Genomic DNA, 23074 nt, shown 5'->3' on the forward strand with positions numbered 1-23074 from the left:
AGTGACATTGTTGATTTTTTTTATATATTTTGTTTTTTCTTATATAATTGCAATTTTGTATACCTCGATATATGGGGTTGATCATACAGGACTTATCTTGTTTTACCATCCATTGTTACCTATGCATCACAATTTAAATAAATAAATAGAAATATCGCCTAATGGGGAACCTCCTCCTTTCTTGGAAGTCGATTGAAAAGCATTCAAGTATCAGTTGATCGAATTCATAGTCCTTGTGCGCTCTATGAGGGTAGGTCATGTGTCGTAATATTTAAAAAAATAACGAATAAAAAGCCCTAATCTTTTTTTTGTATCTTCTTCTATATTTATTTATTGTAAATAGTTTAATCGGATTTATATATTAAACTATTTACAATAATATATATATATATATATATATAAATCTAGAAGGGGTAGCCTATTCTAGCTGTGTGGTCCCGGCATGAGATAGGCGACCCCTTCCTTTTTCGTGGGTGTCGTAAGAGGCGACTAAAGGGGGGCAAAGCCTAACTGTGGTTGCCATCTTATTTGGCAAGCGTGGCAACTATTTTTTTTATACCACTGAGGTGGCAAACAATCATACGGCCCACCTGATGGTAAGTGGTTACCGTAGCCTATGAACACCTGCAATACCAGAGGTAGTACGTGTGTGTAGAAAATTAGTATTTGAGAAAAACAAAGTTTTTTGAAGTTTTAACGTTTTTATTTTCCTGAAACTTGTTCTATAGCATGGATACATTCTTATATTCGTAGTTAGTTAAAATCGTTAACGGTAAGCTAACGATATCGACTTCATCCTATATATAATCTTATTCCCATCATGTCTCGTACTCGTCTCAAGACATATTTTGTTTTCATCTCATTTATAAGCATTGACGTCAATGGATCATATGTCGCGTCTCCACTCACTCACTGAAGTTAACTGAACAATGGAGGGTTTATTTTTAACTAACCTTTGATACTTCATATATCCAAAGATGGATGTCTCCGGTCAAATAATGATCAGTTTGTGATTCATTCATATGTTATTATAATATTTTTAAAAGTTTTTTTTTTTTTATGAAACAGACTGTCTGACTAGCAAGCTAGAGGTCCATCTAATAGAAAATGGTAACCGTCGCCTATAGACATGAACAGCAGTTACTGCACTTAAGATGCCAATGATGCTTTTCACATATATTGCCATTCCCGAGGACAGAGTTCTGTATTTTTTCTGTAAAATTCACTGCCATATCGCCGTATGGTCCCGGCATAGAATAGACTACCCATTCCTTTCCCGTAGATGTCGTAAGAGGCAACTAGGGGAGAGCGAGCGATGGGCAGCAGCGTCCCTCTTAAAACATCTCCAAAGCCTAACTGCGATTGCCAATCCGTCTGCTAAGCGTGGCAACTACTAGCAAACCTCCCCAAGAGGGAGGCTTATGTTCAGCCGTGGCCAGTTAAGGGCCGATGTGCTGATGACGATCCCACCCTTCCAAACCGAAACGCAGCCATGCAAGTATAGGTACTTCACGGCAGAAATTCGAATGTAACATAGTAACCCACGCAGACGATTTTCAACAAAGTCTCCTTCTAGTAGATTTTCTTTTTGGCGTTCATATAGAATTATAACTTAACATCTCCCTGTGGTATCGGCATTGAATGAGTCACCGTTTCCTTTCCCGTGGGTGTCGTATGAGGCGCCTAAGGGAACTTAATGGTCTAGGGACGGGATGGAAGGGATCCCTCTTTAAACATCACCAAAGCCTAACTGCGGTTGCCAACCCACCTGCCAACTAAGGCGACTACTGGCAGTATCCCCCAATAGAGGGAAGCCTATGTTTAGCAACGCTAATGAATGAATAACATAATAATATAATGAAATGTAATATAATCTATACTTATAATAAGTCTGTAGAGAGTCAATTCTGTACATGAAATATATTTCCAAAATAACTATCAGGGGGTGATTAGTGATCGATACTGATGCCAAAAATGCAATCAGTAAAATTTTTGTCTGTCTGTCTGTCTGTATATTCGTTATAGAAACAAAAACTACTCGACGGATTTTAACGAAACTTGGTACAATTATTCTTCATACTCCTGGGCAGGTTATAGTACACTTTTCATCACGCTACGACCGATAGGAGCAGAGCAGTGAAGGGAAATGTTAAAAATGTCCACCCGTGCGACGCCGGGACGGGCCGCTAGTAAAAAATAAATTACAGTCAAAAAAGAAAGTTGACGAAAAATTTACACTTCAAATAAACTGGTCCAATAAGGTGGAGGCATTTATCGACTGTTCCCGTTGTGATGAAAATTCACTCGATTAATCGGGCAAAAATCACGATCGTATTAGGCAGCCGGGATTCTCTATCCGACCGTCATCGAGCAGACATAAATATTACTTATCTCGGCGATTTATGTGCGTCACGAATAAAGAATCCTGCGAAAATATCAAGTGATTCATTTCGGGGAAAATAAATATTGCACTGATCTTTAACATGTACGCGACATGTAAATATTTACAGGGTTTTTAAGACCTTCGTAAATACCCTAAACGGTCGACGTTGCGGTTAAAAAATATTTTTACACATTCTGATAAGTGTAAAAAATGTCGTAGAACTAGTTTTTACCCACGACTTTGTCCATGTGTATATAAAATGATACCTATTAGTAAAAGTTAAGGCAAAACTTAATATTTAGTTCCCAATAAACTAGTTAGTGTACATTGACGCTTATCTGTGAGAGCTATAAACACCTTTAATTGATGTGTTCATATGGCCTTTAGCTTGGTAGTGAGGAGTAAGATTTTTTGTTCAAACTTAGATTTAGGCATTTTTTAATAGTAGTTTTTCTCTTTTACTTACTAATAACATTGTATATTGTCTGCTTAATTATTGTGAGCATATTGTTGGTGTGTCTTTTATAAATAAAAAAATAAATAAACCTTAATATATATATTTTATAATATATTTCTATACAAGCTAACTGTCCATCTGATGGAAATTGGTAACCGTCGCCTATGGACTTTAAAATGTATATTGTCTCACCCTCGATACCCTTTACGCGTTGCATTCCTAAGGACTAAAGTGTTACGCTTATACTTGTATCCTCTGTAATTTCATTGCTTTATCCCACCCTTCAAACCGAAACACAGCCATGCAAACAAGTGCTTCACGCTAGAAATATGAATGAGGACACAGATATCCAAGCAATCGACTTTTGTACAGTCTCTCTTTAGTTTATAAGGTTTTAGTAGTATTTAAAAATAAATGAATAATTGACTCGACCATAAATCGATTAATTGATTCATCATCATAGCTCAGCATCAGCGTCAACTTTTAGCTGTCCACTGCTGAACATAAGCCACTCCCTAGGGGGCTTTTACCAGTAGTTGCCACGCTTGACAGGCGGATTGGCAACCGCAGTTAGGCTTTGGAGATGTTTTAAGAGAGACGCTCACATGCTCACACCCACGAGAATGAAAGGGGTGGCCTATTCTATGCCAGGACACACACAGGACGATTAATGATTAAATATATTGATTTGTTACTAATTTCATTTAGACAGTATTTTTGTGATAATGTAAAGGAAACTTATTTACCTTTTTATCAATTTCTATTCAAATAAATTATAGCCAGCTGTGATGAACGCAATACTGTGTTATGTATTTTAATAAATCATCAATTGATGCATAACATACCTAAACTACAATACATTAGCCTCTTCTGAGTGACGTTATATTTTCACTTTTTCATTGACTAAGCAGTTTTTTATAGAGTAATGATAATTATGCGCTTTCTCTATACCATTTGTCTTTTATGCATAACTGACAGTATAACATTTGCGTTACATAATTAACTTGCTATTAATTAATATAAACGTTTAAAAAGTAAAATCGCAACATTGAAATACAATCGGATTTTTTTTATACCACAAAATTTTAAAACAAACAGCTCGTTTGATGGTAAACGGTCACTGTTGTAGCCTGTGGGCGTTTGCAACACTAGGCACACTCGCGTCCATGTTGCCAACCTTGAAGAAATCTTAATATACCCTTTTTGAAGAATCCCATATGCGTATAGTCTCTAGAGAAAACATCGGCAGAAAGCTTATTCCACAGTCTTGGCGTTCGCGACAGAAAATTTCTTTAAAACCGCACTGTACGTGACTATTTAGGTTCAAGTATGAGGATGAATTCCCTGTCGATGACGAGCGGTGCGATGATAAAAGGTAGCTGTGGACATCATTTCAAATAATTTCTCAGAACATAATCCGTTATATAAGCGGTAGAACATACAAAGGGAGGCAAAGTCTCAAAGTCGGATTGACGGTCCAAAAAAAAAAACAAAATTTCTTTCAACTTTCACACATCATAACTTGAGTCCAAATTTGCATGTTTCAGATTCATGGGCGTATGCGTGCACGAGGGTCAACTGCACGCGCTCACGGAGTACATGGAGGGCGGTTCCCTGGAGCAGGTGATACTGGGCCGCCCGCCAGAGCCCCTGCCCCAGTCGCTGCGGATCTCGCTGGCGGCGGACGTCGCCGCCGGCATGAAGTACCTGCACTCGCTTGGAGTCTTCCATAGAGACCTTACTGCTAAGGTACAGAGACAGTTCAGCATTTACTAAAGAAATACTTTGAGCATCCTTAGATTTGTTGTTATACTTTAATGCAAAATTAACTAACAGCCCATCTTTGGAAATTATAACCGTTGCCTATAGATATTAACAGTACCATGGACATAATAGAATGTAACATGGGCGACATGAATTAGCCTATGTACCCTTTAACTCTATTGTCATATCCCTTCAAACCGATATACAACCATGAAAATACAACTGCTTCGCGGCAGATACACAAATAGAACAGAAGTACAGAAGACGTTTGTTTGTTTGAAGACGGTTGTGTCTGTTTGTTTGTCTTGTTTCGTTTGCTTTACCAGAGGGAGACTTTGTACAAAAGTCGATTGCTTGGGTACCTCTGTCCCATTCGTGTATTTACCGTGAAGCAGTTGTGTTTGTATGGCTGTGTTTCGGTTTGAAGGGTGGGATATGGCGTGAATTTCCTGGGTACAGAGGAATAACACCTGAGTCTTCAGAAATGGCAACGCATGGGGGGTATCATGGACGAAACAGTATACTCTGTTATGTCCATGGTACTGCTCAAGTCTATAGGCGACGGTTATCACTTTCCATCAGGTGGGCCGTCAGTTTGTTTGCCATTCTGTCTTCATGTCTCTGAAATTTTTTTTCCACCCGATCAGTAATGGTAACCGTTTACTATATAAAATAAAAATTACCATGGAATGTGACGTCTTAGACGCTTCATGCGTTGTCATTTCTGAGTACCATAGTATTATCTCCGTATGTTATATTTAATGACGAACGGTTTTTTTTTTATTGGATGAAAATGGAGTGGTAACCCCGCCTGCGCTAACGGAATACGCTGGCGGAGCATTAGTGAAGGGTGATAGATGAGAATGAAAACAGGCCAGTTAGCCCATCATGATGAATTCATCAGGAATTAATCATGATAGTTTCCAGGGGAAACCGTGAGGAGGTCGACCTGGTTGGACATATTGCTAGCAATGGAATTCTCAGTCTCCATTACTAACAATCCCTTTTCCCCCCAATAACGAACGGTTGAAACGGCTGATTTTCTAAACTGATACGATTTTCACCACAAGAATCGAGTTCTTAATAATTACCACGTCGTCATTCATACAATAGAAGTACCGTCTTCACCATGGTCTTAAAATGTAATTGACTTTTATGTACTTTTTTTTTCAGAACGTATTGTTAAGAAAACATAGTGAAGATAACTATACAGCTGTCGTGGCTGATTTCGGTTTGGCAGCTAAAATACCTCACCCCGTGTAAGTAAATCAACTTATATTTATATATAGTTACAAAGAAAATACGAGAGATTCATTACAACTAAATTAGTAGTATGTTAGGACGAGGAAAAAAAAACTGGTTTTTCAGATGATAATAATAATAACATTATTGCATAACCATGATTATAACAAACTCAGCACTGGAAATTACAGTAAAGGTGGGTACGATGTCATTTGTACATTTGGATCAGTTCATAAACATCTGTGTCTGAACTAGGTTTACGAGAATCGCCCCATGTATTTAAGTAAAATATAATAAATTGGTCGTGTGTGCGCCCCGGTATAGAATGCCCCCCCCCCCCCCATTTCCTTTCTCGTGGATGTCGTAAAAGGCAACTTAGAAAGGGCGAGTGTCGTACGGTAGAACACGGAACGGGCAGCAGCGTCTTAAAACATTTCCAAAGCCTAACTGCGGTTGCCAATCTGCCTGCCAAGCGTGACAACTACTGGCATAGCCCCCGCCCCCCAGGGGGAGGCTTATGTTCAGCAGTAGACAGTTAAAGGCTGATATGATGAAGAAGCGAAAATGGACCCGGTAAATGTGCCGGGTCAGCTAATTTGTAATATTAGTGAAATTTGTAGGTTGATCATGACGTTTGTTTGTACAGTAACGGCTACCGCCTACCAAGCGTGGGCTCGCCGTGGTGGATGTCGCCGGAATGCCTCCGGGGACGATGGTACGACCACCGCTCAGACATATTCTCCTACGGGATCATACTGTGCCAACTCATCGCCAGGGTAAGTGCAATCACTGACTGACAGATTTACATCTTATCTTTTTTTTTTACTACTTTGGTAGCAAACAAGCATACGGTCCGCCTGATGGTGAACGAGGTTAGTAGTCTATGGACGTCTGTAACGTGAGGGATATTCCGCGCGCGTTGCGGACCCTTAACAAACCATAATACGTTCTTTTTGAAGAACACCATGTTGTAGATTCTAGGTAAAGCCTCGGCAAGAAAATCATTCCACAACCCGAGTGTTCATGGGAGGAAACTCTTCTGAGACCGCACTGTGCCTGACCATTTTGTTTCAAAGGTGTAAGGATAGATTCCCTGTCGATGGCGGTGCAATGGTGTAAGGTGGCTGTATGCATCATATTGAAAAGTTCTTCAGAGGCGTTATACCAAAAGTAGTTACCTTGGCTACCTCTGTCCCATTCATGTTTCAACCGTGAAGCAGTTGTGTTTGCATAGCTGTTTTTTTTTTCGGTTTAAAGGGTGAGATATGGCAGTGAATTTACAGGGTCCACACGAATAACACCTGAGTCCTCAGGAATGACAACGCTAAGGGGTATCGTGGGCGAAACAGTATACTCTGTTATGTCCATGATACTGCTCGTGTGTATAGGCGACGATTACCACTTTCCATCAGGTGGGCCGTCAGATTGTTTTCCATTCTATATTGCATAAATAAACATAATCAGTAAATAAGTCTAATGTTAGCACGCTTAGATTACTCGGCTACTCTCGAATCACAGTCGGGACACCGTCAAAAAAGGACTAAAGTCGGTCCTGTATGTTTTGCTAATTTGTCATTTTTCGCTTCAAAGTACGCCGTTGCATCCATGGACTATGTAATACGAACTTGCGCTTGTATGTACTAATTTGCGTGAAATGAAATGAATGTATTTTGCTAGAATGTAGGTAATTTTAGATGATGGAAGTTTATGTTTTCCGTGTACATTCTGCCTCTATGTCGACGTACAAATTTTTAACAATATAAAAAATTTATATATGTATATATATATCCTTAGTCATACAATACATTATTATTATAGTTTTTTTTTTTTTGTGTTTACGTGTTTTGTGTGTGTACTCATAGGTGGACGCCGACCCGGACGTGCTGCCGCGCACGGACAACTTCGGCCTCAACTACATGGCGTTCGTGGAGCTTTGCGACGAGACCACCGTGCCGGACTTCCTCAGGCTCGCCTTCAACTGCTGCATTGTGAGTGCACCTAAAGAGTGGTAAAATTGTCAATTCACAGCTAGCTAGTGGCCATATAACCCTATCAAATTCAGATACAACCTGCTTACATACTTTCTACATAAACTGTGTCGAATGTATAATTTAGTAATATAAAATTTGTCATTGACAATTAATTTACATATCAAACGTTTTCTATACACTAGCCTGCTATGAATTGAGAAAAATAGCAACTGAGGGTGTATCTTTCGTCCTCTTTTTACTAATTAATTTGCATAAGAAGAAAGAAGGCAACCATATGATTTACAGTTTATATTTTATCATTCCTTCTATGTAATTCCTTGTTCTTAGGAGTGCACCAATAGTTTTTATTACATGTACACAGAGTAGTTAGGTTACGTTATTTAAGAGTCGCCACTGCCCTTATATTGATGAACCGATTCCATTCAACTGCTGTATTCCGAGTGCGCCAAGAGTATTAGGCACTGCTTTTACATTGATGAACTGATAATATTAAGAATTTAAAAAATGAATAAGTTTTTTTTTTTTCAATTTTCGTATTTTTCTCAAGTTTTTAATATACTGAACAATGGCTGGAACTAAAGTGAAACAATTGAAATCGTTAGTTGAAGAAGAATCTCTCCAGCTTAGGTGTAGACCCAGTTATCGAATTTGATAATTTTATACTATAAAATAGATAGATATAATATCAATATTATGGACAAAGATATAAATAATTGTATAGTACTAAATATTTGTTTTATTGCATTAATACTTTTAGGTGGTAACATAGATTTATTTTCTGTTATCTTTAATATTAAAATAATGCCGACTCTTAACTCAATTACTTGTCTACGTATCTATCGATATTCTAATTTTGTAGTGAATAACTTTTGTACTTGCATATGTTACACAGTACGAGCCCAAGGCGCGGCCACTATTCCCGGAAATAGTGAGCAAGCTGGCCGAGGTCAAGGAAGGCCTCGACGATGCCGCTTGGGGGTGCCACACGCCAAACAACTCCTACGAAAGGTACTATTCGGAGCTTAATCCAAACAATATATTGTTAACTAGATCATATCCGCAAAGTCGTCCGTTTGACGCGAATAAAAACGAGCCTATGACATTCTCTGAAATAGTACATAAGTGTCAAATTTCATAGAAGGAGACTTTGTACAAAAGTCGATTGCTTGGGTACCTCTGTCCCATTCGTGTTTCAACCGTAAAGTAGTTGTGTTTGCATGGCTGTGTTTCGGTTTGAAGGGTGGGATATGGCGTGAATTTACTGGGTACAGAGGAATAACATCTGAGTCCTCAGGAATGGCAACGCATGGGGGGTATTATGAGCGAAACAGTATACTCTGTTATGTCCATGGTACTGCTCATGTCTATAGGCGACGGTTACCACTTTTCATCAGGTGGGCCGTCAGCTTGTTTGCCATTCTAAATTGTATGAAAAAAAAAATTCATGATGATTAATCGAGCCGTTATAATGCCAAAAGATTTATTTTATTTATTTATTTTTATTTATTTATTCATAGAAAAACCAGGGCTACACTAGAGAAAATAGTTTAGGATCACAAAATATACCACTTATAGGTTTTCACAAGTAGCAACAATATAAATAAAAGGCGCTACGCACAAAACAACAAAAATAAAAGTTAACAAAAAAAAAGGGATTGTTAGTAATAGGGTCTAATTGACCCATTGCCAGCAATACACCCTATCAGGTCGATCTTCACGCGGTGCCCCCTGGAAACCATCGTGGTTAATTCTAGTGGAATTTGTCACGATGGGCTAATTGACCTGCCTTTTCATCCTCGCCTATCATCCCTCACTGGTGCCTCGCCAGCGTATCCCCGATAGCGCAAGCGAAGTTACCATTCCATTGTTACCCATTTTTTATCTATTCATGTCAATTTCATAGAAATTTGTTCAGAACGTTTTGTGTAAAAGAATAACATACATATATACATACATACATCGTTACAAGCTTTCGCATTTATAATATCAATAGGAAGATGTTAAAGAGACCACCGAATTGCCAACGGGAAACTTTGTGCAAAAAATAATCTGTTTAAGTAACTCCAACTCCTGTTTCTGCTGTGCTTCCATAGCTGGTTCAGTTTGAAGGATGGGATCATCATATCATCATCATATCAGCCGTTAACTATCCACTGCTGAACATAGGCATCCCCCATAAAGAGGTTTTTCCAGTAGTTGCCACGTCTGACAAGCGGGTTGGCACCGCAGTGAAGGTTTGGATAATGTTTCAAAAGTGACGCTGCTGCCCGTCCCGTGTCCATTAAGTACCCCTTTATCGCCTCTTATGACACTCACGGGAAAAGAAGGGACGACCCATTCCTTGCCGGGAATACACGGCAAAGAATGAAGGTTGGGATATGGCGATGAAATTATAGAGTACGAAGGTGTATCACCATAGTCCTCGGGGATATATATCAGGAACATATGAAGGGTACCATAGAAGTCCATATCATTAGTTCATAGTCAATCCTCCAATGTTAGCATTCGCACGCATACTAATGATAGCGAATTTTTTTTTCTTTTTCTAGTCTGCTAATTGGCAATCTGTTCCTTACAGAACAATAATCCAATCTGCTGTTTGGATGTCAGGTTTAAATCTTGTTATTATATGATGAGGCCAATCCATTAACCAGCTCTCAGTCTCTGTCTGTAAATCTTTCTACCAGTCCTTGGATACTGTGTCTTTTTAATCGAGAGAAACTAATGCTTCCCGATCCTTGTAATTGAGCGGCCAATTCATTTCTATGGCTGTTCAATCTGGCCTGATAGTTTTTGCTGAATGTCTCGATTTCCTGTTTTATCGTTTTCAGTTTGATGTCCGTATACATAAATTTATTACTTATATATTGTGGTATATTAGGCATGTTTCTTATTGTCTTACTTTGGAACGTTTCCAGTATTTCTATATTGCTGTTACTAGCTGAGCCCCAAAGCTGTATGCCATATGTCCGGAATTGAATAAAATAATTCTAATCGATTAACCACTTATATATAGTTATTTGTGCATTTACCAGCGAGGAGGCGGACTCGTCGGGCCCGCGCTCGTGCCCCGGACTGTACGCGTGGCGCCGCCCGCTGCGGTACAAGGCGGACGGCAGCCCGCGGCCCGGACACCACGACCAACGTGAGTCACTTCTAATCATCATAAGTAATAATTTTAAGACACATAACGGCCTTTTTAAAAAAAATAGTAAGTGCTAAGGATACGGCGGCGAAAGATCGGCGACCGAACATTTATTTGAATTGGATATTAATTGAATGTGAATGTGAGAAAGACTGTTTTCCGCGCTTAGCCTCTCATTTGGGCCGTTGTGCGTGTGAGTTGTGGCTAGTACAGCCAACCTAGCTCCGCCCAGAAGCGCAGAAGCTTCCTGGGTTCTTCACAGGCCTCACGGAGCGACCTCACCGTTTTGGATATTAATTATCGAAATAAAGAATAATTAATATGTCAGTATTATAAAAGGCGTCAGTCTGGTTAAATTTTACTTTATGCTTTACTTTTTGAACCTTAATGTTTTCACACAATAGTCATCGCATACTCGTATGTTTGCGTACTCGTAAAGAATTCCGCGCACATCTTGTAATACTAGGGCGATTACACGACGAACCTATTTGATAGAGCTTACAATTCGGTTGTAGTGCAACACCGGCGGTCGTTGTCCGAGCTCGAGTGGGTATCGGCGGGCGCAAGCGGCGCCGCCGGCGGTGCGAGTGCGGGCGGGGGCGGCGTGGGCGGCGTGGGCGGCGTGGGCGCGCACCGGTCGGCGTGCGCGCTGGGCGGCGCGGGCGGGTCGCGCGCGGCGCCGCCGCCGCGGCTGGCGCGCCTGCACCGCCTCGCGCACATCATGCTGCTGCGGGACGCGCACGCCGCGCCGCACCCCGCGCGCCGCCCGCTGCACACGTTCCGCGGCGTCAAGAAGATCCTCGAGCCGCACCCCCACCCGCACCCCAACGCGCGCGCCGCCGGCTTCTCGTCCTGCGTCGAGCTGCCGTCGCCGCTCGTGCGCCTGCGCGAGCCCGAGCTCGGCCTCTCGGACGACGAGCCGCGCTGCGCCTCGCTGCCCTCGTCGCCGGGCCTCAGTCGCCGCGGCAGCCTCGAGCGCTCCGAGCCACCGCCACCACCACCGCCCGCGAAGCCCGGCGACCGCTTCGGCCTCCAGCGCAGCGGCTCGAGCGTCGAGCTGCGTCGACGCGGCTCCTGCGAGAGCGGCATCTTCTCGGTCGCGAACGAGGACTTCTGCCCGCAGCACCCGGGCGCCGAGTGTTTCTACGGCGCGATGTGCCCGTGCTCGCTGATGGGCTGCAATCGGTGCTGGTGGTGGCAGCGCGACGCCGCGTCGGACCGCTCGCTCGACGACGAGTTCGACGAGCCGAGCCGCTCGCTGGACGCGGACTCGGAGTGCGAGCGCGGGCGCGTACGAGTGTGTGCCGACTGCCTGCTGCTGTACGACCGCCTGCTCAACGCGCGCACGCCCCGTGCGCCGCGCCCGCCCGCCTCCGCCGCGTCCGCTGCCTCGAGCCCTTTCGTACTCGACGACTCTGCACTGTCCACCACGACTGTGAGCTCGCTGCGCAGCCTCGACGACCTCGAGGAGACGCCACCGCGCGACGACGGCGTCGCGGCGCGGCGCGAGCCGGAGGCGGCCGCGTCGCCGTTCCTGTGCGGCAAACTGGCGGCGGAGGCGGGCGAGGGCGAGGGCCGCGAGTACCACGTGCTGCGGCGCTGCTGCTGCGCGGGGCGAGGCGCGTGCGGCGCGGCGGACGCGGCCGCCGTGGACGCGGACGCACTGCGCCGCGCGCTGCGTCCGTCCAGCGTCTACACCGACAGCTCGGAGGACGTCGCCTCGCTCGCCGGCTCCGACAGCCTCTACTGCGACGACCGCGTGCCGCGCCACGTGCGCTCCGCGCAGATCTCCAAGATCGTCGAGTACTTCGAGCGGAAGGGTGCCGACTTCACGTGCGAGCGCACCGCGAAGGGGCACTCGCGGTTCAAGATGAGCGCACTCGGAAGCAAGGTTGAGATGCTGCAGTTCGGCAAGGGCAAGGAGGGCGAGAGGAGCGAGAAGGAGTACCCGGTGGACGTAAAGCACCGCGGTGGCGCGGCGGGCGGCGGCCGCCTCGAGCTGGTGACGGACGACGGCTGCGGCCGCAAGTGTCTCGCGCAGCAGCGGCTCATGATCTGCGAGGGCGCCGTCAAGTCGAAGCTGCCGCTGTTCGACAAAAAGTCATAGCGATGTGTCAAGTTTTAACGGAGTTCGGTGTCCGTGCGCCTCCTATCGATCGGTGGCCGCTGTTCTTGAACGATTTGTGTCAAAATTCGAGTGATCGATGACTTCCACAGTGTTTTATATTAAAATGTGTATAGATACAAAGCAATAATTCGATATTGTAAATAGACTAGAAGCCGCACTCTGTAGTGTACGTTTACATAGAGGCTCAATTTAGATGGTTTCGATTTTATGTACACTATATAGTGAGGTTTCAAAAACAAGTTAAACAGAGCGTTATGTCTAATTATTATGAAATAGTCACTTTATGTTTATAAATTTCTTATGATCATCAAAAATCAAAAATGTAGTTGTGAATATGACGTTCAAAACACTACTGCTGAATCAGTGGTAGTCTCAAATCGAGAATACGACAATACACAAAAGTGTGATCCATATATTATATCTTTGTTCACAATACACGACTGAGTAACAGTAAGCATTTGTTGAATTTTCATTTTTCCGATAACGATGCCTTCTTTCTCTTTAATTCAGGTTCCTATAGGTGCACTTTTAAATTTGTTATATTCTTAATATATTCACATGTTTAAAACTGACGTGTCTTTCTATACCGGGTTACAAGAAAACTGGTCCTCCCATCCGGCTCGAAGGACTAAACGGCCTGTGCCCTAATAATTATTAGAGAGTATCTAGTAAATTAATGGCGTAAACGGTGATAAAAAAAGTCTATAACTCAGCTTATAGAATATCCTCTCTAACTAATCACTATATAAAAACTTATAAACATGAAGTTATGTAAATATATATACTTCATGCTATATAAGTATTTATTGAAGATATTTTATATTCTGACGAAAAAGTAAAATATTCTGCAAAATAATATAAAAAGGAACCCTAGTTTTCTAATAATACTGATAAACCTAACAGAAATTTGTCTTAAAGGGAATGAAAGCATAAACACTCCTAGACGTGTTTTAATAAATCATTAGTTTGTTGCGATTAGTCAATGCGCGGCCGATAAGTCCAAATGGCCTCAGTAATTATAAGGCCTTTAGTCGATTCTAGTTTAAATTATAATTCTAAGACATTTCATATATTTCGCATTTCCATTATGAAAGTTGTTCTTTATTTCTTAGCCTCGTCGTCATTGTATATCAGGGAAGTACTGTAAATACGTTTAGGTTAATTGTTTAATTAAAATATATAATTTATATACAGTATTATATTTAGTACTTGCCAGTTCAGATAATTTAAACTTGTAAATACGTTATTAAATAAATATACCTACGTAATATTTTTTATCATAATAATAATTTTGTACTACAAATTTGGGCTCAATTCCGCCATTTTTCTATACCTGTTTCTTAACTTTTTATTTTAATTTATGATATTTTCGCGAAATTTATTGTAAACTAAATTTATAATAATTTTAATTTAAATCTATTATAAATTTAGTTCTTATTAATCCTTAGAATAAAGATGTCGCTGTGATATCAAATTGAAATTTTAAATTTAGAATTAGGTTTAGAGAAACGGCGTCACAGAATCGAACCCATAGTAAACGATTTTTAAGTACTACCGAATAGCGAATTATACTCGAGTTATATTTCGTGTCTTTTTCCGAATGGATATTTGTTTCACATCGACTAGGTTGTTTATTGTTGCATAATCATCGTCAATATATTAAATAACGAAATTTCTTTTTCCTATTTTTATTTTAAATTAATACGTTCTAGGCGGTCTGCCATTTTTATCTAATCATCGGTACGGGCTAAATTCGTCCTAAATTATATAATATAATAATGTATAAAATGGCACGCAACTAGTCTTATTAAACGTGTCTACTACTTATTATGAATCCGTCGTGTAATGTTAGTAACTAAATTAGATGTGCGGTCACTGCTAGAAATATATCTGCATCTTTAATGAATGTTTAAGTGAATAAATCGTTCAGTGAATTCGTGAATTCGATTATTTTGGGGTTTCAAATTAATGTAGTAATAAAATAAAGATAGAACATAGAATGAAAATTACAAATATAAAAAAAATATAATATTAAACAGTCGATTTGATTCGTACTATACAGGCATGACGATTGCTACGAAATCTAGCATCAAATATTCTACTACATTGTTTCAATGATTAATTTAATTAGTGATTTCACGCGTAAGTCATTCTCTATTATACGTTACTTCTACTACACTAACAATTTCAATCACTGTCTTTTAAATTTGACTTTACATTATAAAGAATGATATCAAACAATCCACTGTCCACTTGATGGAAAGTGGCAAACTTCATCTTTAAACATGGCATCCCCATGGCACTCGTTTCTGAATGCTGTCCCCAAAACTAATTCGAACTGTGTCAATTAAGACCTTAGATACGAAGATGTTGATATATTTCTAGTCGACAACCGTGAAACGCGAGTTTGAAATTATAGAATAAGCTCTGAATGTAATGACCTGAGCGGACATGGAACAGCGCTCGGCGTACTTTTTTTTTATATAGAAAGTACGCAGTTCTTTTGCTGCCCTACACAAGTGTACATAACTGTAAACGTTCTTTTACGTTTTTTTTTTTAATTATTTTTGAAGAAAAAAAAAGCCCTACTTAACTGATTTATATCAAGGGCAAAGACGTCAGAATAAGGCTAACGATCATACCTATTTCTTTTCTGTCATTATTCATATACACCGAGGACTGTTCGTCGTGTGCCCAGGCCTTTAACTGGGAGAACGCGTAGACGAGATATAAATGACCCTTAAACAAAATCAAAGTGTACAAACATGTGTCAAAAATTACGAGAATGTTTCAACGAAACCAGTAATTAGTTCCTTTATTATAATAACACGAACTGTAATATGTCTAATTGTAGGCATTGCCATGGGTTGCAGTGTAAAAGCGAGAAAGTAAACATCGCCTATAAACATGAATAGTACGTGGACATCACCGCTTTATAGATTTATTTTATATCCACGTTAGTTACGTAAAACTATATATATATATATATATATATATATATATATATATATATATATATATAACTAGTGTATATACTTACATTTTTAAACACATTAACACATACAGAATTACGATACATAAAAATGTCCAGACCATTACCAAAACTAAACTGACTTACCAAACATATGTAACATGGTCAAGTCTGCACCTGTTGCTATAAAAGACAATTTATACAACCTATATAACCCTCTAACTAAAAGATCTACCTAGAACCGTCTGTACCGTATCTAGATCCTATTAAATACAATGTTCTATCTCTCAATCCGGCTCGAAGGACCAAAAAATATTAAAATATATATTTAAATAATATCTTCAAATTACGTTCATTTTCCAGTTTTAATATGGAGAATTCTACATTAATATATTTATGGAGATAAATATACACTGACCACTTCGACAAAGCGACATCTAGCGACTTAAGATTGAACATTTTCTATATTTCATAGACAAACCCAAAACAATACTAGGCACTTCTCACTGGTATCGTTGAAACATACTTATAAAATAAAACAATATTTTTGTAAATACAGTATTACAATGTGTATTTAAATATTTATTGTCTATATTCTCTATAACATCAGGGTATTCGTGGAATTTATTATAGAGGAATCCCAAGATCGTGTAATTGAATATCCAATATATTTAAAAGAGACAATACGGAGAGATTATTTTTTTTATTTATACTTAATCCCAGCTGAGATTTACACGGGCAATTGATTTGTTAAACATTTGACGAAATCAAATGCACATTTTTAATGTCATACAATTTTCAATTATTATACAAAATACGTAGCGTGAATTCAAATTATTTTTAATCTATGAAATTGTTAAGGGAACGTTGAAACTTGCGAAACGACATATTTTCACCAAAAAACGTCGAAAAATACAAAAAGTCTCGGCGGTCAACTTTTTTTTTTTTTAGTTCTCATTATTCCTATTCTTAAATATTCTAAAGCATAGATAGATTCTATTATTTTTACGTACCTAATACGTAACTCCATATTTTATACTATCTCAGCGCTACAAGTAGTATCTAGTATATTTGGGTCAGACATTTGGACATATCGCAATGGTAAATGTGCAATAATTGTCAGAAGTACACGCTGAAAGTGATTTATACATAATTGGAAATTAAAAAGATAAAATATCAAAACAGGTGGAGTCTATTCGTAGTAGCCGTTCTCTATGTTGGCTCTCAAATTTGAATCGCCAATAAAACTGCTACTCTTTATAATAGGACTATACGAAAACAGCTCAAACCATAATATTCAGAAGTATATATTTTTACATGGTGGATGTTTAGGTTTCAGTGTTGCTAGAAAAGTATGTTAAAGCGCGCATTTTTAAAATTGGCAATTTTCATAATATATACCTAAAAATAGAGGTGGTATTCAATTCATTGGTTTTTTTTTTTTTACCTAAAAATAGAGGTGGTTTTCATCTATATTTTTTTTTAAATGCTACCTCATATACTTGACCATCTATAAACCGTTTTGAGAATTTTTTTTATCTGATTCAGACTCATTTTGATTCACATTCGATTTGTTCTATTAAAATTGTATTAAAATCGGTTAAGTAGTTTAGTTTTTAAATCAAAATAAATTATTTTGCCACAATTGATTACGATGTTTTTTTTGTGTGAAGGAAATCACAAAATCTTATTGTCTAGGCATTTGTAGAGAGACTATCTAGGTGTTAATAATATAGACAACAAAGATTGCCCGTGTAACACCAATAGCGAGAGTTAATTTTACACGAATGAAAAAAAAATAAAGATATATAAAAAACAAAAATACTCCGTATTTTTAATATGAACTACCGACATATTTACATTGATCATCATTCTGTTGCAGAATATAGATAATATCTGTGCCAAATCATTTCATTTATAATAATGTTGATATAACAGATCTTGTACATCATTATATGTTTGCTAAACAAATGAAAATCATTTGCGATAAAGAAATGTCTACGAGCAATTATGTACATCCGTCCAAATCACTCGCGGAATCGTTTACCTACCCGCAAATATTGGAACTATTGTTTACATTTAAAAAAAAAGCGCTGTAATCTCATGTTTTTAAACTCTTGCAAGCCTATTACGTCATAAATAGCTAAATATACGTTCGTCGAGGCGACTTATATAATTATTCAACTAATTTTAAAGGATATATATATATATATATATATATATATATATAATAAATCTAACATATGTACATTTGTGAGCAATTTGCTATCGTAGGTTCGTAATAATAATTATTCGTACATGAGTAATAAATCTACTTATCAAAGTCCAAATTTTTGTTCGCTTAGGCTGCTTGTTGTGTAATGCAAAACAACTACCTAACTCCTCTTTAAATAAATTTCTGATAATATCAAATTAAATAAAGAATTACAGAGAACAATTATTGCTTTACAGAGTTTCAATGATAATTCACTGGACTGGACACAAGTAATTTAATTTTGAAAGACTGTAACTGAGTCAAAAGTGATTTTGACCACTTTAAAAAGTATTACAACCGGTCAAATGATGCGAACTCGAATCCAAAATAATTATGACGGAAAACTGTGACTGTAATGTCTACGCTTTTGACTCTTTAAATGCCTTATATTGCTTTTTATATTTCATTATGAAAATTGAATAACTGAAAAGAGACTGTTTCGAGTATAATCAAATGTATTTTGGTTTGTGGAAATTGATTTAGATTAATTAATTTTTAAGTAGTTACGATATTTCTTTCTTTGTCAAATGTACCTGTTGAAACGATAATCCGGATATGTTAAAGATTGCAATAAAATTTCTCAGTTTAATGCAAGTAATCGTTTTTTTCGTGTAACGTAAACAAATTACATTGGATGTTAAATTATGTCTTATGTCTTCATATGAACCGTGATCTATCTTTGCTTTTAATAACACAGCTATAAAAAAATAATAATCTTTATTGGACCAAATAAAAAAGATACTACCATAATGTTAAAGAAAAAATTTTTTCTTTAAGATTTTGGTAGTTTAAATTCATAAATTATCTACTTACAATGGTGCATAAATAATTTATCTGTCTGTACATCTATCAAATACCTTTTTTTCTAATATGTATTGAACATTCACTTTTATTTGGTCGTCAAAATATTTAATAATTCTTATATAGACTCTTGTGTCTATATGTCAACATAAATAGTACATTAAGGTGTTTTTTGTATTCAAATGTTTTAACTACCAAGTTATTTGTTTACGTTTATTTTATATTTGCATTGCCTTAATCATATAATATGCAAATTTTTCTAACTCTTGTCAAAATGGCAACACTAAATGCGTAGAATCCCCAAAAAATCTCGAACGTTCTTTTTATCATTGTGAAAGTAGATATTACGATAATGAATCAGTCTGTCGAAGGGTATCACGGTCAGTATATCAAAAGAGATAAGAGTTAATAACACAGACATAAATATACCTACACTTGTATGTTCTAAAAACTTGCAAGGCTTTCTATACAGTAAGGTGACCGACTATTTTTTGTTCAAAAGTATTACACATTGCAAGTATTTCATAGTCGAAAAAAAGAACAAAAAACGATAAAAACTTTATTTTCTTTTAAAAACATGTTTTTCTTCGGTGTAGATTTTTTTTTTTTTTTTGCTAAATGAGGATGTTCGTCTAATAATGAAATAAAATAATCTAAAAAATGTTTTAGAAATACAAATGAGTATAAAATTATATAAATGAGTACTGTCAGAGTACAGAATTTGAAAAGAGTACGGTTTGCGAAAAAAGAATGCAAAACTCAGTAAATGAGTATAGTTGGTCACCTTATATACAGGGTGAAATCAAATACTGTCAGCATCCCAAAAGTGGTTTGCCAATGTTATCATCATCATATCGTTCATTAACTGTCTCCTACTAACCAAAGGCTGCTTCTTGGGGGCCTTTACTAATAGTTGCCACGCTTAGCAGGCGGATTAGCAACCACAGTTAGGCTTTGGTGATGTTTTAAGTGGGGCGTTGTTACTCATCCCTCAACTATTAAGTTCCGTTAATCGCCTCTCACGACACCCGCGGGAAAGTAAGGGTCTGCAAATGTAACAACTCACTGATGGAGGGACGAAAGGGATTGTTAGTAATGGAGATTGAGAATCCTATTGTTAGCAATATACTCAACCAGGTCGACCTCCTCGCGGTTCCCCCTGGAAACTATCATGGTTAATTCCTGATGAATTCATCATGAGGGGCTAACTGGCCTGTTTTCATTCTCATCAATCACCCTACCATTTTCACCCATAAAAAAAAAACTCACTAATGAAACATCCTTTTAAAAGGTAATAATTTTCATTACATCCTGGAGGTATATTCACTAGTAAAAATGTCAGTAACAAATCTTACACGTTCGCTAGTATTTGTTAATACTTACCTAAATAAATTTGTAAAGTTAATTTATATTTTTCATTGTTAACACAAATACAAAATATTGCAGATGTGACGCCATTTCTCTTAATCTAATATTTCAATTTGATTATTTTAACAAAATTACTATTTTATGGATAAAAAAATGAAATTTTATTCATATTGATCCTTAAATATTTCGCTATTAAATTGAAATTTTCATTTTAGTGTTAGGTTTAGAGAAATAGCGCTTCAAAATTGACCCTTTTGTATATCTTGACATTGATTCTCTGCCTGACTAATGTGACCAGACATGAACTCAAATTGTAATTCACAAAATCTGTAACTCATCAGTAATCAGCAGATCAATTTTTATTAACTGTAAAAATGCCATAATTATTACTATAAGATGAATGAATGCAGTGAACTTTCTATTCTCTGTCTTTGTCTATTTTATAATTTTCTCTGTAGTTTTACAAATATGTATATATATATATATATATATATATATATATATATATATATATATATATATATATATATATATATATATATATATATATATATATATATATATATATATATATATATACATAGTATTCTCTCCCAGTCAACATTTACCGTCATTATATATTGCTTTTCACACAATCAACATAAGTTATGGTTTTTTTTTACCAAGATTTGGTCATTGAGAAAATAATAAAATAGACTATTTATACATAGATATGTCTACAATACCGCATTCATAAGACTAAAGGACACAATGTGTCCATCTCATTCTTTCTCATACATTAACGTGAAATAGATACGTTCGGTGTCTCATGTGACTAAAGTATGATGCAATTACAACGCTAATGTCTTGCCAATTTAGAAATATACCTATTTATCCTTTATCTATGCGGTGAAATTACCGCAACAGCATATCAATTTCATGAATAGATAATTATTTCGATGACGAACATAGATTAGATTATGTGTCGCGCACGAAGATTTTTAGCAAATGTAGTAAATACCAATGTAGATAAAGTTATTGATTATATATCATTGTTCTATCGTATACTAGAACCTAACAAGTGGACGTGACACATTCACAAAAAATTCGACCTCAATTGCTACCAATGAATTCGACACTGCAAGTAGACTGACCTGACCTCATCCTCACCCATCAACCCCTTTAATCCCAGCCTATATAAACTAATAGCGAATGCAGGGTAACCATTCCATTTTTATTTAAAAAAATCTAGGATGGAACGTGAGGAAACCGTATGGTTACTCAAATAAAGGGCTTTAATCCTCTAAAGACATTCCTCATGTCAATCCAAGATTAAAACTCAGTTGTAGGTATAAGTAATATCGTAGCATTGTAATATATGTATATTGGATTCCTCTGGACATTATACCGGAAAAAAAAGTGTTCGATATCGCCCATACCGGACGGATATCTTATTAATTTCTTTTGGGTTCCTTTCATGATATTGAATAACCGTTATTTAATAATATCTGTTATTGAGCTAATAAATATTGCAACTACAATATATAAATATACCAACCCTTAGTGTAATGAAATTCTACATTTATAAATGTATTTGTTTCTTGATCTTGTAGGTATAATAAAAATTCAATATCACTTGTTGCTAAAAACCTGTCGAGCGCGAGACGTCGTGTTATATAAGTTTCCTGTAAATAGTACATAACGTTCCTTGTTTTGTAAGGCTCTAACGGTTAGAACGTTTTGTTGATACGGTTGTGTCTTTTACATACCCGATTGTAATAGTTATAGGTGAACGCCGACTGGTAAAATGAAGGAGGTATTAAATATATTTTGTTTCATATTTGTCTTTTTATTTCTTATCAATCCATCCTACAGGCTGAGTCGTGACCAACAGGAATTTTTTTTTTTATACAAGTTAGAATGGCAAACAAGCTGACGGCCCACCTGTTTAGAAAGTGGTAACCGTCGCCTATAGACATGAGCAGTACCATGTACATAACAGAGTATACTGTTTCGCCCATGATACCTCCCATGCGTTGCCATTCCTGAGGACTCAGGTGTTATTCCTCTATACCCAGTAAATTCACGCTATATTCCACCCTTCAAACCGAAACACAGCCATGCAAACACAATTGCTTCACGGTTGAAACATGAATGGGACAGAGGTACCCATGCAATCGACTTTAGTACAAAGTCTCCCTCTGGTAGGAATGATCCCCAACGATCATTATCCAGGCTCCCTCGTCCCAGGAACCATACAGATTGGTGACATTTCGATCGAGATTGATGCCCTGCCCTCTTACCCTCCATGCAATCAACCATTATACACTTGTCCAGATTATCTAGCGTCCTATCTATTCCATTCAATTATAATATATTCTTTCTATTCTATATTAATTCTTGGCGAATTCTTTACAATGGGCCCCAACTGACCGACCTTCGTACGGGGCGCCAGTAATATATGATAGGTGAGGACCTATCATATATTACTGGTGCCCCGCCAGCGTATACCAATAGCGTAGACGGAGTTACTATTTCATTTTCACTAATTAAAAAGAATCTTTCAGAACAAAATAGAAACATTAATATTT

General features: G+C 37.9%; 1 protein-coding gene across 1 annotated transcript in view; it reads left to right on the forward strand.

The window, feature by feature from the left end:
• The window catches only part of LOC113511819 (uncharacterized), a 108928-nt gene extending 89999 nt beyond the window's left edge, over positions 1-18929 (forward strand). Inside the window, exons 3-9 of the mRNA XM_052895259.1 lie at positions 4388-4589; positions 5778-5863; positions 6493-6622; positions 7709-7834; positions 8730-8845; positions 10873-10982; positions 11498-18929. Coding sequence (XP_052751219.1) covers positions 4388-4589; positions 5778-5863; positions 6493-6622; positions 7709-7834; positions 8730-8845; positions 10873-10982; positions 11498-13089 — 2362 coding nt within the window. The 3' untranslated portion in view covers positions 13090-18929. The remainder of the gene's footprint in view (positions 1-4387; positions 4590-5777; positions 5864-6492; positions 6623-7708; positions 7835-8729; positions 8846-10872; positions 10983-11497) is intronic.
• Positions 18930-23074: the final 4145 nt, after the last annotated feature.

The sequence above is a fragment of the Galleria mellonella genome, unplaced genomic scaffold (assembly GCF_026898425.1).
Source record: "Galleria mellonella isolate WM207_F2 unplaced genomic scaffold, CSIRO_AGI_GalMel_v1 utg117, whole genome shotgun sequence".
Lineage (NCBI taxonomy): Eukaryota > Metazoa > Arthropoda > Insecta > Lepidoptera > Pyralidae > Galleria > Galleria mellonella.